At 46.4% G+C, this 16877-nt stretch overlaps 1 protein-coding gene across 2 annotated transcripts in view; it reads right to left on the bottom strand.

Annotated features, from left to right (window-relative positions):
* The window catches only part of SCRN1 (secernin 1), a 54613-nt gene that overhangs the window by 13516 nt on the left and 24220 nt on the right, over positions 1-16877 (bottom strand). For both annotated transcript variants that reach the window (XM_054563877.1, XM_054563878.1), the window contains exons 3-5: positions 10844-11025; positions 5575-5777; positions 2073-2267 (exon numbers count right to left, since the gene is read on the bottom strand). In XM_054563877.1, the coding sequence (XP_054419852.1) occupies positions 2073-2267; positions 5575-5777; positions 10844-11025 (580 nt within the window). The remainder of the gene's footprint in view (positions 1-2072; positions 2268-5574; positions 5778-10843; positions 11026-16877) is intronic.

The following is a 16877-nucleotide window of genomic DNA, read 5'->3' as shown; positions in this document are numbered from 1 at the left end:
TTTGTAAAAGAACTCCTGAAGTGACAGCTGCGAACATAACTGCCTGACTACAGACTGTACTTCCCAGCTTCCTGGTGGCTAGATGTGGCCGTGGGATACATCCTGACCAATGGGAGATGAAGAGAAATGATGTATACAACTTCTTTGTCCCACCCATTAAAAAGGGATGCTTGCCCTTCACTCTCCTTTTCTCCCTTCCTGCTGGTTGGCTGACGCCAGCAAGTGGATCCAAATTGGCAGTCGTGTGTTTGAGGAGGGTAACCTACCAGCCCTGGACTTTCCAAGTACATCTGGACTATACCATGGGAGAGAAATATACCTCCATTTTCTTTAAGCCACATCATCTCAGGATCTCTTTGATCCAGCACTTGGCAATACCTCAACCAGCACAGTAACACAAGAGAATGATGCCCACACGAAGGTATATGTAATCTAGGCCCAGCCCCACCAAGCAAGCGCACTCACACACCCTTACTGGTTAGAACCATTACTAGTTTTGCAGAATGACCTCTCTGCAGTGGAAAATGTGCAAAGAGATGTATTTAGAATAGGCAGAGTCACTACAACTCTCAGCTCTGGTTAGAGATAGATAAACATATCCTCGATCCCAAATCTACTCCCGCCCACCCTGGTTATAATTCATTATAACACGATTCTTTCCATCTGTGTCCCCAAAGATGGAATCTAAGCATCACTCAAGGAGCAGGTGCCTTCAAGTCCACCAGCACAACTCACATCCCCTTTGTAAATCGCTACCGACAACATGTCACTTCTGAAGATATTAACAATAAATCCTTGATTTCTTCAAGGACCCAGTGTTCAAATTTCATCATTGTCTCATACGTGAGTTTACTGATTTGAACCAGGATCCGGGAAGTTGATAATGTCTCTTAAACCTCTCTTACTCTCTGTTTCTCCTTAATCCCACTTACATTTTATCTGTGGGACCATTTCCCCTGTGCAGTATCTCAGTCTGAACTTAGCAGCTGGCACCCCCATGGTGTCGTTTAATATGTTTGCCCAGTCTGTGTATTTACTGTAAACTAGGAGCTAGATCTGAGGCATCATCTGATTTGGGTTTGATGTTTTGGCAGGACAACTTTATACTTGGTGTTACATACTTTCATCATGCTGGTTTTCTACATTAAAACATTGAAGGTAATTTTTTTTAGTTCCCATTTTAAATTATTTATAGGTATTTTCATACCTTCTTGCTCAGAATATATTCATTAAGTTCTCCAGCAAAAGTCTTAAAATGTTCTTCTAGATTAAGGGTCAGCAAACTTTTTCTTAAAGAACCAGATAAATATTTTAGGCTTATGGGCCATACAATCTCTGTTGTAACTTACCTGTTGCCACTGCTCACCTGTGTCCCCGTAGCACAGGAGCAGCCATAAGTAAATGGGTGTGGCTGTGTTCCAATAAAATTTTAGTTACGAAACAGGTGGCTGATGACAGGACAGGTCATAGTTTGCTGCCTCCTTTTCTAAATGATCAAAGGTGTGACTTAACAAAACACATGTATCACTAGCAAATATAAAATGTAGCCATTGAGGTTTGTTTGGAAGGGTGTCCACTCTGGCACAAAAGTAAGCTATCCAATCACTATATTTACCTAAGTAATTAGGTGGAAAACAGAGCACTCCTGAAGAACAGTTAACTTAATAAATGTTCACAGAACGAAGGACTACAACAGGCATCACAAGAGATCCCAAGACCGGTAAAAGACAACGCCACTGCCCTCAAGCCCAGCAGGCTCATGGGAGGAGAAAACTAGAGAGAAGATAAGTCAAATATACAAATGTTGAGGTTGTAACAAGTATCACAATGACATTAGTGTTTAAAGGAGAAACAGCAGCAGGAAACTTCCGTGGATGAGAAAGCATCCTGTAAGTATAAATGCAAGCTGTCTTCTTGCCTGAACATCAAAGACTTTAGCACAAGTTGATCTCTATAAACGAGGTCTATTCTCTCCTCCTCCTCTTTGCTCACCTTCTTAAGTTCAGCCACGTTCTCTAAAATAGTGGCAAGACAAAGGGCACCAGAGGGAGAATCATTAGGGATGAACTCACCTTCTTGCTTTTCTAAGCTGTCTTTGCCTGCACAGCAGCGTGGATGGTCATCAGCTGGAGAAAAAACTTCGGAAAAATTGAACTCATCCTCTCCCGTCCACCAGCCTTGGCTCTGAGCGTAACTCCTGAGCTCAGGATGCTCTGCGTCAATCTTAGTGGTGAGTGAGAGCTGATTGCAAATGCACTTGACTCCCTCTGCAGAGAGTGCAAAGCCCAGTGAGTTGGAAATACACTCATAAAGACTGAATCAAGAAATGGAAATTTACAGGGAATCTCTCCCCTGCAACTTGACTTTAACTACAGGGATGAAGTACGTTCCATTTTTGAAGAGAGAAACAGATGATCCTTGTTCCTCTTCTCAGAAGCTCTCCCAGAAGCTTCGACCAATCCTGACTGGCATTACCACACTGTAAATGAGCAACGGTCACTTGATCTTTAATTCATAATCAAAAGGAAACCCTTCCTTCTGGCTACATAAACCCCAAGCATTTACTACTTACTAGAAAAGTGACAGGTTCTTTGAAAGAGGCACGGAGCTACTAAAAAGACTTGTGAATGTCCCAACCATACAGAATCTTCCTCCCCAATTTAATCTTGCTCTTCCTCAAGAACACCTTACAGCATCACCTTCTGCATATAAAAATCAAAGATGATACTTCTTTCAGCTATTTTTTGGGGTCACAACATTTAGACAAACAGTGGCACTGACAATGAACAGTTTTAAAATAATAGAATGTACCTGGGAAAACATGCATGTCATGTGTGCATGGGAGAAAAATCTGTGGGAATTTTTTCTCTCATAAAAATACAATAAGTGTAACTAAGTCAGTCTGGAATCAGAAATGCCCGCTTTCTGAATACACTCCACGTTGAAGAATGAGCGTTGGGGGACCAATTGCCCTGTGTGCTGGAGGCCTTGTGAAGGCTTCTCCAAAGTCTGAGCGAGGACACCCTGGCCTTCCAGCTTTAAGACAATGTCCAGATCACTACAAAGTTATCACTCGTAGTTCAAAACGTTCATCCACAGTTGCTGCTGCTTCCCGGGAGCACACCGACCTCCTAACTTCTTGGAGGATGAAGTAGGGAGAGAGGGAGCCCAGACTCCAAGCTGCAGCAACGGCCTTCCTGCCTGAACGCAGCTCCTGGCAGCGGGGTGGGACAGGGCTGAGTCCCTGAAGCATCTCGGCTTCACTGGCGCGCTCTTCCAACGGAGGCTTTGCCGGCTGACGTCCCTTGCCATTCATCTTTGTAGAGAACACCGTAAGCGGAAAACTGTTTCTTGAATGAAAATTAAAAATAGCTTTGGCCTAAACAACTGATTTTTAAAATTTTAAAAAGCATTGTATTTATTTATTTTTAGAGAAAGGGACAGAAGGAGAAACACATCAATGTGTGCGATTGCCTCTCATGCGCCCCCTACTGGAGACCTGGCCCACAACCCAGGCACGTGCCCTGACTGGGAATTGAACCAACGACCTTTTGGTTTAGGCCGACACTGAATCCACCAAGCCACACCAGCTGGGGCAAAGGAGTGATTTTGATGCTGTTCACACAAAGACATTTTTTAAGTCTTGTGAATAACTCCACAGGTGATTATTTTCCTAGAGGGTTGATTTATATTAGACATTTGCTTTCAAGAATTTTAGCACTGGAGGGCCAGAGTTCATTAAATCTTGCTGTAATCACCACTGCTGAGATCAGAGGACATGAAATCAATGAATCCAGGAATGGCTAGGGTTTTTAAAAGATTTTATTTACTTCTTTTTAGAGAGAGGAGAAGGGAGGGAGACAGAGAGGGAGGGAAACATCGATTGTTTGCCTCTCACGCCCGCCCCCAACAGGGGACTGAACCCACAACAGGGCACATGCCCTGATGGAGAGTCGAACTGGCAACCTTTCCATTTGCAGAATGGTGCCCAACCAACTGAGCCACACCAGTCAGAGCTGAGGGGGTTTAATTTAATTATTAAGTGAAAGATAACATACATTTTGATGAGATGGGCTTTTAAGCTATATTTTGAAGTGAGACTAAGCTTTTGCAGTGCACTGATAGATCAAAACGTTTTACATTCCTCTTAAAAGCAATACGGTTGCTTTTCAGCGTGGACCAATGGCCTTCTTGACAGAACCACTTGACCGTGAGGCTTCATCTTAGGAGAGGTTTCCTTAGGGGAGTTTTAAGCTCCTTCATTGCAGGAGGCCGGGGTACCCGGGGGGCCACACCAGCTACTTTAGTTCTGTACCTTCCGTGCGAGCAGGGCAGGCAGGCACACCCGGGTGTGCGTGCATCCACATGGCGGGGGAGATGCTCTGAGATTGCTTCAAGATGCCATTCTGCACCCCTGTGAGAACAAGACGAAACCACCCACATCCAGGCAGCCACGGCCTTTGCACAGCCTCGTCAGAAAACCGAGGCTGGATCGCACCGCCTCCGTGCGGCAGCCTTTTCCAGGATACAACATGCCATTATCCATGGCAACCCTGATATCTGGGCTGGCACAGGCCCTCGAGAACAACAGCCTTGGTTCCCAGCTACTGCAGCGGACCTCCCGCTTCTGACCCAGCTCAGACCTGGTTCCAGTCAACCCACAGGCAGAGACGGCAATCGGGCTTCATCCCAAACATCATTTCTGAGGAACTGGAAGAGGCATCCTGGTAACTTCAGTTGAGGAAAATACACAGGCCAAATGTAGATTCAACAGGAGAAGACTGCTCCTGTGATCTATTAGCCATGTCTGCCACAGGCACAGGAGGGGAGAGCTGCTGTGAATGTGCTATGGATTCGTCATCCAATCCTAAGAAATATAAGAGGGGCTTCACCAGCCAATCCTTTCCTAGAACTCTTTAGTCCCCTTAAGGCCTTAACCGCCTCTGGATCCCATCCTGTCCGGAATATGAGGGTGCTGAGCAAGGATACAAGACAGCCACTCCCGCCCCGCACACGCCCTTCCTGGGAACTGCCTTAGAACGAGATGCGGCAGGAAGCACCAAGCAGTAATCTACTGGGCAGTAAGTCCTTCTGGGCAGATTCCCTAGTCCTCTGCTGTTTTAGAAACTTTGTCTCACAGAGACACGGGCTTATTGGCCCAGAGGAACTCAATGGTCCTCATGCAAAGCCAAATTCCTCTCTGAGAAGAACGGTCCAAGCACAAAGAGCTACAGGGCTGGGGCGATCGGGGCAATCCCCGTTGTAGTAATTCGCTGGCCTATTATGAATGCGACGGAAAAAATCACCACTCCCTTGGCTGATTAATAGACTAACAGTTTGGATCATGAAAGCGCTAGTCGTCTGAACTGCCCAGAGAGCAAACAGAAAATAGGAAATGGCGGCATCCCTTCACACCGTGTCCCGGAGGCGCCAACTTCCTCTCAAGAAGCAGAAGCCCGGAGAGGAGAGGCAGCACGAAGGGCCTGCGGCAGCAGCAGGATTCCTGCAGGCCCGGCCACCATCCCTCCCGGCCTTGCCCGGCCTTGAAGCTCTTCACCATCCGCACCCACTCACCTGTGATTTTCTCAGCAGCCCAGTACCTCCCCACGGTCTCGAGCACCCAGGCCTCCTCGCGATCCACGATCAGATAAGCACTCTGGAAGCTGTGGCAGGAGCCTGCGTCTTCATAATTATTCCCACCTTGTCCGTGCTCTTCCAACAAGGCGACGATGACATCGAAGGCCTCTTTAGCCGTGGACCCTCTTTCCAAACCAAGCCTGCAGTAAGGAGACCAGAGGACCACCTCAACCATTTTGTACCACATGATCCTCACCATAGTAACCAAAGGCAGGGACAAGGCTCAGTTATGAAGTGTGCCCACATGTGTAAGTATGTTGACTACGTGGGCCGATATGCAAACCAATGAACAGCACTCTCACGCATTCAGTTCAAAGTCATGGGGTGTTTTCTGCCTGTAGGCAGCCCCCGCCCACACAGACAGAAGAGGCAGGACTCCAGTGGCTCAGCCGCCTCCGTTTCTCTTTCCCAGCTCTGTATCCCACGCGGCTGCCGGAGCTGCCGGCCCAGCCCTAGCCCTCGGCAAGGTCCCTTCTGTTGGCTCATTCTCCCTCCTGCCTCTGCTCTCCTGCCTTTTAGCCAAAGGACCTCTCTGCCCAGTCCAGCCATGTTCTCTATTATTCTATATCAGGTATTTCGGTTAGTGATGAAGGTGTCCCATAGCCAGCCATTGTCTTCGGTGCATATAACTGACTCAGAGATCTCAGTAGGAATGAGCTGCTGGTTAGAAAAGATCAATATGAACCCTTTTTTACATCTCTCCTCTAGCCTATCAGCCTACCCTGGGCTGCGGTAGCTACTAGCTTCAGTTATCAAAAAGTGCCTATTTCTTCTGAAGTGAAGCAGCAATCTCTTCCCAGCCCTTCCAGTTAACAGACCCCTTAAAGAGTGCACGGAACTTGCCCTTCATGTGACCGTGGGCAAATTACACAATACATTTGAGCTTCAGTTTCATGTCACCTACAAAATAAGTACCTATATCATTGGGTTGTTAGGAGGATGGGCTTTATGAGATAATGAACATGAAACTATAGCACAAGCGCTCAGGACCACGTAAGTGATCAGTAAGTTTTGAGAGGTGACACATCATGGCAGAAAAACAAATGACTGAGAAATAAAAGAACCCAGATTCTACTTCTGCTCTGCTCCCCGCTGGCAGTGCGATCTTAAGTAACGCAACCTCTCCGAACCTTGATTTTCTCATTTGTTAAGTGGAAACAATATGACTTCCCTCTCTGGCTGATTTGAAAGAGGATGGCACATGCTGAGTACTCAGCAAATGTCCATTTATTCATTTCTTCATTCAAATTACAATTCTGGCGGCAGGAATAGGGTCTTTGAGAACAGAGGTGACGGGCCAGCTACCAGGGAGGCACCAGGCCAGTGCTTGGGAAGATTCTCAACTGGAGGAGCAAACACTATTAAAATTCACCCAGCCTGATTCTTCCCGGAGGGACATTTATTTCACTGTGCTGCCATGGAGAAGAAAGGGTTATAGGCTACAGATTTATTCTTGTAGCAGGCTTCCTTTCATAGCCAGGTAATTATTATATATCAATTCACTTGGCATTTCTCACTTTAGCTTATTTAGGAAGACTCGGTGCCAAGGCAATGATTTGCAAAGCTGTACCCTCAGACCTTCAGAGATCAATAAAAGAATAAACCCATTAGAAGACTGAAGTCAGTCGGCTTTCTGGTGGTCAGTGCCAACCCAAAGCAGCCAGAGAAGGAAACGCTCGTCTCATCTTGAGGATCCAAAGCGGACAAATGTGCTATGAGCACCTCTCATATCCCGGAAGTGTGCACCCAGGAGGGCCCCGTCCTCCTCCCCACAGGTCCCTGGTGGTTCCGGGTCACACTGCTTCACGCATGCACTCCAGGAAGGTCCTTGTCCCCAGGCCTTTGCAGGGCCCCACCTTGCCCATGCAAAAGCGCTAGAAGCATGTAGATGCCTGGCCAGGGCAATAGCCCGTATTTGGAGGCTGTGACTTTTCTTTTGCAGTTTCTAACTCAACTTTCCTGCTGTTCTGCCTGTTCCTGTTCCACACTGAGACCCATAGTACTTGCGCTTGCCCTTCCACGGGGGTGATTCCAATTTTATGTCTCATGCCAAGAAAAAAAATACTCCTTTGTCCCACATGACAATTCCTACCCAGTGTCCCCACCACGGGCCAGGGACAGACCAGCCTCTCTGCAGTCTCAGGGCCATGAGAGATAGTGGGGTTTAACATTCCACCTGAGAATGAGAGGCGCAGGTGCACGAGGACCACGGTGACCTAGGGCCAGAAGTCACACAGCCCAAGAGGTCTGTTTTAGAGCCTCTCACAAATTTCACTTCCTAGACAGGGCAGGTTCGCCAGATTCCAAATGAAAATGGCACCTGTCTGGCCCCTGTGCCTAATTCACATTGGCTGCCACACCTTATGATAGATGTGACCAGGGCAGGGAAAGGGATGAAAGTAACCAAGTAACCGGCCAAGGTCAGTCTCGCTCAACACCAGCCTTCAGTGCAATTCCGATCCTTCCAAAGTGCGTGGTTGGTCAAGGTTGTGCTAAGTCTCAGAATCAGTCGTTCTCAATCCGATTTTTTTTTTTTAAATCCTTGTTCAAATCCCTATTTGGGACGCACAACTTTCTTACATGTATGTCAAGCTCACAGTGTTCATTCCTGAAATGGCGGCACATCTCACTAAAGCACATGAGTCACATCAGTACTTGTCCTGCTTGAAGCCCGCGTTTAGGAACTCAGATTGCTTATCTTTTTGATATCAATGCCCCGGTAGGCTAGGGAGACCCCTGTCCCTTTGTATCCCAATTAAGGTAAAACTAAGTTATAACTAAATTTATCATGGATATATAATCACTGCCCTGGATAAACTCAAGAAAATGGTCCCTATCCCTTCCCTTCTGGGGATGTGTTCTTATAGGGATGTACATGCAAATACATATGACCTTTGGGCAACGTGGGGGTTGGGGCACCGATGGCTGCACAGTCAAAAATCCACCTATAACTTTGGCTCCCAAAAACCTTAACAACAAATAGCCTACTGTTGACTGGAAACCTTACCAATAACATATGCGTGAAGTCTATTACTACACACTTTGTATGTTATATGTATTATACACTGTATTCTTATGATAAAGTAAGCTGGAAAAAAATAAAATGGTTCTTAAGAAAATCATAAGAAAAATACATTTACAGTACTGATTGAAAAAAAATCCACATATAAGGGGACCCACACAGTTCAATAGGGTCAACTGTAATCTTCCATTTTCCCCACAGTCAAGGAGTCTGCAAGGCCCCTCTTGGGTTCATGACCTTTGGGACATTGAAAGATTTCCAGCCTCCAACCAGAGGGCAAAAGCCAGAAGGAAATACGTGGAGTTTAAGGGCAGCACTGATTTGGGGGAATGGGTGGGGAACCTTGTGACTAACCTTTACATTGCTCAGCCTCACAGACCTTTCTTGAAGCATCCCCATGAACGTGCCCTCGGGAACAGTCTCTGAGCCTCCCCCAGGGTTTGCTGAGCCTTTCCTAGGATTCTGTGCCATTCATGTGGCTACAAATCTCAGGATGCCTTCAGACACGTCTCCCTTACTGCTATCTTAAATTGGTCTTAAAACCTTGCGTTGTTCAATTTTTTTTGTCGTCTTCCTGCCGCCAGACTAAAATCTCTTTGAAGCTTCTGAGCTTCTTCATGTGCCTACCGAGTCTAGCACAAAGCAGGTATTCAGTAAACCCTTGTTGTTTACAGAGTGATAATCTTTAAAAGATACATCAGAGGCTTTGAAGAAAAACAAATTTCCTTCCATCGTCCCTGAGAAATCAACTGTTAAAACGGCCAGTGCGATAAATCCCATACCACAACAAAATGCAAAATTATAAATGAAGGCTAATAGGGGAATACTTTTCATTGTTAACTCTTCATTTTCAAGATTTCTATAAAGTATGGTGGTTAAAATATTGGGACAGCTGTCAAAACCTAAGCTCAAAACTTGTTGTTCTTCTATAGGTTTAATTCTGTTAATCAAGAGATAACTGATTGTAAATATGAGGCTTTTCCCTCTTCTCCAGCTCAGGGAACCTGCTCCTCTGTGTCTGTTAAGAGCCAGGAGAAGTAATCACGGTGAGGAAGGCATAATAATGGTAATGCGATACCAAAAGGGTGACTGACAGACCTATCAGTCGGTGGGCAGAAGCCGCGGGCCACAGAGCTCTCTGGGCCAATGTGCAGCTTCTCCCTACAAACCTACGAAATGGGAAGATGGCTATTCCTTTTTATGGGACATTAGCTTTGGGAGGTTTGTTAGATATTATCTAATCTAAGGGGTCACGTTGGACAAATGAGGAGACTGTGGCCCAAAGAGGTGATACGACTTGGTGGATCTACACCGAACACCAAGGGCCCCAGCTCCCAGCCCGGTCTTCTTTCAGCCATGCCCACGACCCTACTGTGTTCCACTGTCGCAGGAGAAAAGGAAGCCATTTCACAGCCTTATTCCGTCCCAGTCCGCCCTCTACTTTAGCCCTTCATTCCAAGCTCAGTCCTGATTACCGGCTACGTGCCGGGCACGCAGTCCCTGGCGCTGTGACACAGTCGTGAACAGGCAAAGACCCCTGTCCTGTCGATGCCTTCTGCAACACAGAGGCCCGAAGAGCAGGCAGAGGAAGAAAGCTCACTGAGGCGGAGAGGAGAAAGGGGGACAGTCGTCTCTGGTCTTTTGTCCTTTACATTTTGTATATTTTATATACATCCTTTTTCTCTTATAGATTTTAGATATGTTTCAAATATCACAAGCCTCACCCATTTAAAATACAGTTTAGTAGTTTTTAGGGTAGTCAACCAAGCTGTGCAACTATCACCACAATCGAAGTTTAGAACATTTTCAACACCTTGAAAAGAAGTCCCTGCATCAGGAATCACTCCCGTTCTCCAGACGATGACTAACCTATTTCCTGTTCCCATGAATTTGCTTATTCTGAATATTCCATAGAAATGGAATCACACAATATGTGACCTTTTGTGTCTGGCTGCTCTTACTCAGCATAATTTTTTTGAGATTCATCATGTTGTAGCACATATCAATACTTGATTTTTTTGGCTGAACAATATTCCGCTGTAATCTATTCTTTCTTTCTTTTTTTCATCACCTGAAAGTTTACCATCAAATGGCACAGAAAATACGAGGTTTGGAGGGACATGACTCCTGTCCCCATCCCCCACCTGTTCCGGGCAGTGGTTTCAAAGAGTCAGCGCACAGTACCTGACCAGGTCCATCCCCAGCAAGGCTTCCGTCTCCGCGGCCGGTTCTCTGGCGTTGATGGCTTCGTTGGCTATGCACACTCCGTGCTCATTGGCTCCCATTTCCGCCCCCCACAGCCAGGCAGGCCTGCTTATCACAATGGCATGGGTCTTGGGAACTTGGTCGATCGAAATGTAAGTACACTAAAAAATGAAGACAGGAAGGAAAGAGCCAAGACCTGTCACGTACCACTTATTTTTCACCTTTGTACTTACCCCGAGCCACCACATCAGTTACAAACAGCCCAACAAAAATAAAATAAAATAAAATAAAATAAAATAAAATAAAATAAAATAAAATAAAATAAAATAAAATAAAATGCCTTGAGAACACGAGGCTTAAAAGACACCCCACGTCTCAGTGCAGCTCAAAGGTCTCCACAGTGACTTTCAGTCTTGCCAGTCACCAGTCTCTAGACCCTTCACTTCAAACCAATCTGTCCATAAGGCTTACGTCTATGGTGGTCTTCCTGAACCAGGCACCCAGCTAACCTGAGTATCCTGTGGCTAGTCATTTCAATAGACACAGATGAGCACCAGCCTATTGGTTCTCGTTTGCAAAAAGCCTTCTCTATCGGTGGCTCTCAGACATTGTTAACACTACAGGGCCCTACCTACAAAAGAAACTTGACTAGAAGCCTGACATAGACAACAGATAAAAAGGGAGATGCTTTATCTGAAGAAGGGAGGTCCCTAAGCCTCCTGCAATGATCCCTAGGACTCCCTGGAACACAGCCTCGCAACCTATATGACTGCTCTAGAGTTGGAAAAGAGAATAACATAATACCTTACATGTAACTAATGCATTACATGCACACTCTCTTACACATTGTGCCTCCCTGTCTGTCCCATTTAATCCCCACACTAAGCCCAGGAGGTGGACACAGGAGGAAACATTCGTCCCTAAGAGGCAAATTTCCGACTGCTGTCAGAACCGCAGGGCACGCCACACCGCTGTGTGTCTTACCTTCTCCAAGGGGTTGTGCCTTTACCTGGAAAAAAGGAAGGAGCTAATCTAGATCAAACTATTTCTTTCAAAGTCTCTTTAGCCGCAGAACTCTTGCTTCCTGCACACTCTCACACGCAGGCGTGAAGACAGTAAAACCAGTCAAGGTGTGTTGAGAGGGAAGGGGAAGAACACGCGTGGGATGGGGGTTGGGTGCCGCGGAGCCTCACCTGCGGCTTCCCCCTTTTCCCTTCCCACTTCGGGAAACTCCGCTGGATAACTCATCCAGGTATCCCAAAGGGGCCCCCCCGGCTCTGATACTCTCAGTCTACGACATGCTCTTTGTGTGGTGGGTGCAGCAGGAAACTCAGAGCCGTACATTACACACAGCGCTGCGGCTCTCAAGGGAGCGTTTTATCAACTGCCGCAGCCATTTACATTTTAAATTAGGAAGCTGAAAGCATTGGAGCAACCGCAACCTTAGATCTTTTTTTGACTCAAGACCCAATTACAGTGGCTGAAGGCAGCCCAGAAAGTTCTTCTGCATTGATTTTCCATAATCGCAAACCACAGGTAAGAGCTGAAATGCACACTCATTGGTCACGTGACACCTGTATCTTTGCAAGCCCCGCTAGATGTTGCTGCGCACTGGGGTGATGTTATTTCACTTGACAAATATTTGTAAACTGAAAGCTAATTAAATCCGAAGGTTGTCAAGACAACCTGGAGTTTATCATGGCAAACTGATACTAAAATATGCTCTGGAAATGTTTCCCCCTATTCAGTTGCCAAAAGTCATTTACTTTAAAAATGATTCTTTTAAAGCCAAACCTGGCGAAAGCAGTAAACAAACTACAGTCCTCTGTGCTCATCTACATGTAAATTGAAGTTTATATCTTAAAATTGCACTCTTTTTATGTAAAAAATAGTTCCGCACTGGCCAGCACTCTTCAAACCCCCGTGCACCCTGACCTCCAGCGACCAAGTCTGTCTTGGAAGGAATGAGTAAGTAGGGAAGGAATCTCAGATTCTTAAGTACGGATTTAGCACGATTTTTTTAAGGGCAGGAAAAAAGTGAAAATGGGAAATGGGTTTCCTACTTTGCCCTCAAATTCATTTCTGGTAAAGAACTACAGAAATGATCCCTGAAAGTATAGTCTTTCAAATTCATTTCTGAATTTCACCAGTTATTTACAGAGCACCAGCCACACACAAGGCATTTTGTGCTAAGTGCTGCTGGCAGATAAATCAACGATCTGTCCACTCCCCATCCTTCTGGTTGGGAAAGAAGAAGGCACAAATGCAAATTACTGTCACCACCAGGCCAGCTTCCGTGTTACCAAGGTCTGTCTACTTACTATGCACCACATCTTGCCCCCTCCTCCCCCTTGTACTTCTGATCAACCCAATCCTGCCCTGCTTTTTCTTTTCCACTTTCCATTCCATCTCTCCCCTCCCAAACACTACCCAGCTGACTGATGTGTTGCATGGGGCTGTGTGTGCATGCTCTCTGTGAGGACAGGGAGATCTAGTTCACAGATATATCCCAAGCCTGGCACAAACTAGGCATCAATACACGTTTTTTTGAATGGATAAATGAATGAGTGAGTGAATGAATAAGTAACAAAGGTCAGAGGGGACATAATAGAGATTCAAAAGAAAGAGGAAATGCATCTAAGTGGTCAGAGGCTTTATCAAGTAGGTGACATTTGAGTTGATCTCAAAAAACCGAGCTGGACATCACAGTGTTCCAGACAGAGGGAAAGGCTGAGAAGGGACAGACGGCGGGCGGAGGGGGATGTCAACGGTGTGTTCATGGTGCAGGACGTCCCCCACTGTCCCACTTAGGGGAACTGCTGGGATGTCAGGGGGTCCCAGGACTGCAAGAGCTCAGCTGAGAGAAATGTTGAAAACAGAATCAAAAAGCACATATGGTCTTTGTGGGAGCTCAAAATATATGCAGCCAGCTTGACACTTTCCAGGCCAAACTCAGACTGAGGAGGAAGGAAGGAGATTCCCAAGCAGCCAGATGGGCCAAATCCGTCTCCCCAAGCACCGGGCTGAAAGCCATGCCCCAGGTCCCCCTCAGGAGCTACAGCACAGGGAGGGTGGGGGAGCGGGGAGATGGGGTCTGTGTGCACCCAAACCTCAGTGAGCCCGTGACACCTGCCCCCCAGGGCAGCTTTGTCATGAACTAACTGCAGAGGCCTGGGCCTAACATGGGCCTTCCATGGCTGCAATTCACACACACTCTGTTGTGTCTGAAACCTGACTAATCCCACCCAGGTCCAGGATGGAATGGGGAGGAGGGACGCGTTTGTCTCATGTAGATGGGTTATTTAAAAATCCCACTCTGGGAGCAAACCTCAAATATAAGGAACACTTACACGCAATGTAATTAGCTAAACTTTGTAAAGCCAGCCGTCTAGAACGCGAGCACCATGGGCAGTCATTTTTTAAACGGCCTTCACATTTGCCACATTATTAACGAGGGAGAGAGTAAGTGGGACTTGAGGTAGCAGAGGCCTCACCAGGGAAAAAAACATCCAAAAACAAAAACAAAACAAAACACCAATTGTGGCAAAAACATTCTAGTTCTCCCAGTCAAAATTCCAAGCCAAATTTCTATGAGAAAAGAGAAAGAAGAAAGAAAACCTTCACCATTTAAAAGATCAATCTCTCCAGGGATGGTGCTGGCATCAGCTTCGGGGATTAAGCTGTGAAGCGACAAGCAATGGTCTTGCTGCCCCACGCCCACTCCTCACCAGCCTTTCATAAAACAAATCTGTCAGCAAGTGTGACTTCTGGGAGCCAAGGCCACATGGCAAGGAGAGACAGCCCAGGGCAGGGAGCGTGGGGAGGCACGCTTCTAGATGTCAGACTACCTCATCGTGGAGGTTTCACTTAGAGGTACTGCTTGGAGGTACTGTCACGCTCTCTGGTGGCTCCTGGGGACACACGCCAAGTTGGAGGATGAAAAGATGGGCCTCGACAGGGCCCTGGAGACAAAGACAAAAGACAATTCTTCTGCCGAGCAAGTCCTCTATTATTTTGTGTGATTGTCTCAAAAGTGAAAAAGCCAAATCAGGTTCATGCTGTCTCCTGCCCCTTGCGCATTCCAACACATACTCTTTCTGGATGTCACCCAGTGAAAGGAGGGATAGAGACGCTCACACAATGGACGTTTCAATCCATGAAGCGCAGCCATTGTGCCTCCCCTACTGTACGCAGGGGGGGGGGCACCGCCCTGGCACCACCAGCAAAACCACTGGGAAACAAGCTGATGAGTCAGCCGGGCTTCTCAGGGCAGGAGGAGAACAGGCAGGGGACACGGCATGCTTGAGGGAACTAGTTTTCATTTTAGAAAGAGCTGCAACTCTAGAGCAGAGTTGCTCATTATCACGGAGAGTTTTTGTTGGTTTGGGGTCCTTTTTTTCCCCTCATGTTTTTATCCCAATGTCTTGCCTGCTACTTGACTGGTTTTGAAAGTGCACCCTTAAGATTCAGATGAGTCTTAAAAAAGACAAAAGATGTCAACCACATTTTGGAAGAATTGCTTTTTATTTCCCTAAAGCTTGCTCCTGGGAATGATGAGAAGAAAACAAAACAAACAAACAAACAAAAGCAGACAGAAGGGGAAATAATGAAAACTTAAAAGGCGCAAAATAATGGAGATGAGATGTATTATATAATAATAAGGGACACTTTCAAAAAACCATTATGTGTCCAACCTGACTTGGTTGTCAAGAATTCTGTCTCTAGCAGGATGGTAATTACCAGAGGGGGAGGGGTGGGCGAGGGAAAGGCGGGTAAAGGCATCCAAATACATGTCAGTGGAAGGAGACTTGACTTTGGCTGGAGAGCACACAATGCAATAGACAGGTAAAGTGCTGTAAAATTGTACACCTGAAACTTATATAATGTTATTAACCAATGTTACCACAGTAGTTTAACTTTCTCCACAAATTGTGGTATAATTATTTTCTTGGGCACCACATATAAATAATGTACAATTTAGTTAAAATACATTCTTTTTCTGGAACAGTATTCTAGTGGGATGCATTTTTTTCTAAATAGAAGCTTCAATAATATAAGAATGAAGTCATACCCATCTGTGGGCACACATGCACACGCGCGCGCGCACACACACACACACACACACACACACTGCCAGAAATTATTCCTCTGCTTCCTCACGCCCTCCCTGTGGGGCGGAGCCGGGCTGGAGGTACAGCTGGGATGAGCCCCGTGATGCACAGGAGCACAGCATCCTCAGGAGCAAGGGGCTCTCACAATCCATCCTACTCTCCAACCCAAAGAGGCGTTGTTAAAAACCCAGAATCTACAGGGCAGAGACTACAGACCATAAAATAAAATGCTTGCATCTGCCAACTGTGTAGCTGAACAGAAACATGCCGTGTAATCTTAGAAACTGAGGAACTCTGGGCTGAAGGACCCGATCTCCTATTCTTGCAGCCTCGGGCAAAGTGAACTTGACATACAGTAGATGATAGGAGCACGGGTGGATAGGTGCCGGACTGAGCGGCGGGCGAAAGGTGGGGAGGTGGACAAATGGGAAGGGAAGGCCACCGGGAAGGACGGACCAGCTGGGCGGGTGGGTGGGCGAGTGGGTGAGTAATCAGGATGACTTTCTGCACACGGTTATTCTCAGAAAATGAGTTTCTGGGACCTCAACACTCAAGTGTGACATTTCTAGGAAAACTGAATATGCATGTTTAAATGGGTTTTTGTGAGAAGTTCTCACTCTTCGTAGTTAAAAAAAATAATTTCCATATGCTAAAGAGGGCTGTTATGAAAGTCTCATGATAGTTCTTGTGGCTCATAGGCCCCAATATGGGAAAGAACCCATCATTCTACAGTTGGCACAAGTTACAGGTGTGACCGCAAGGGAACGCAAGGCCCACGCCTAAGTCTGAAAAGCAGATTCAGAAGCATGTGCGCAAGAGAGGAGAAGCCAGCACCTGGGATCACAGAACCTCTCAACACTAGTCAGTGCGCGCGCGCGCGTTTCTGCACCATGTTCTCTTTA

Source organism: Pteronotus mesoamericanus, unplaced genomic scaffold, assembly GCF_021234165.1.
Source record: "Pteronotus mesoamericanus isolate MK-2021 breed Mesoamerican mustached bat unplaced genomic scaffold, CSHL_Meso_final scaffold_85, whole genome shotgun sequence".
In the NCBI taxonomy this organism is placed as follows: Eukaryota; Metazoa; Chordata; class Mammalia; order Chiroptera; family Mormoopidae; genus Pteronotus; species Pteronotus mesoamericanus.
Note: the sequence above shows the minus strand (reverse complement) of the source record. Positions and strands in the feature narration are given on the sequence as shown.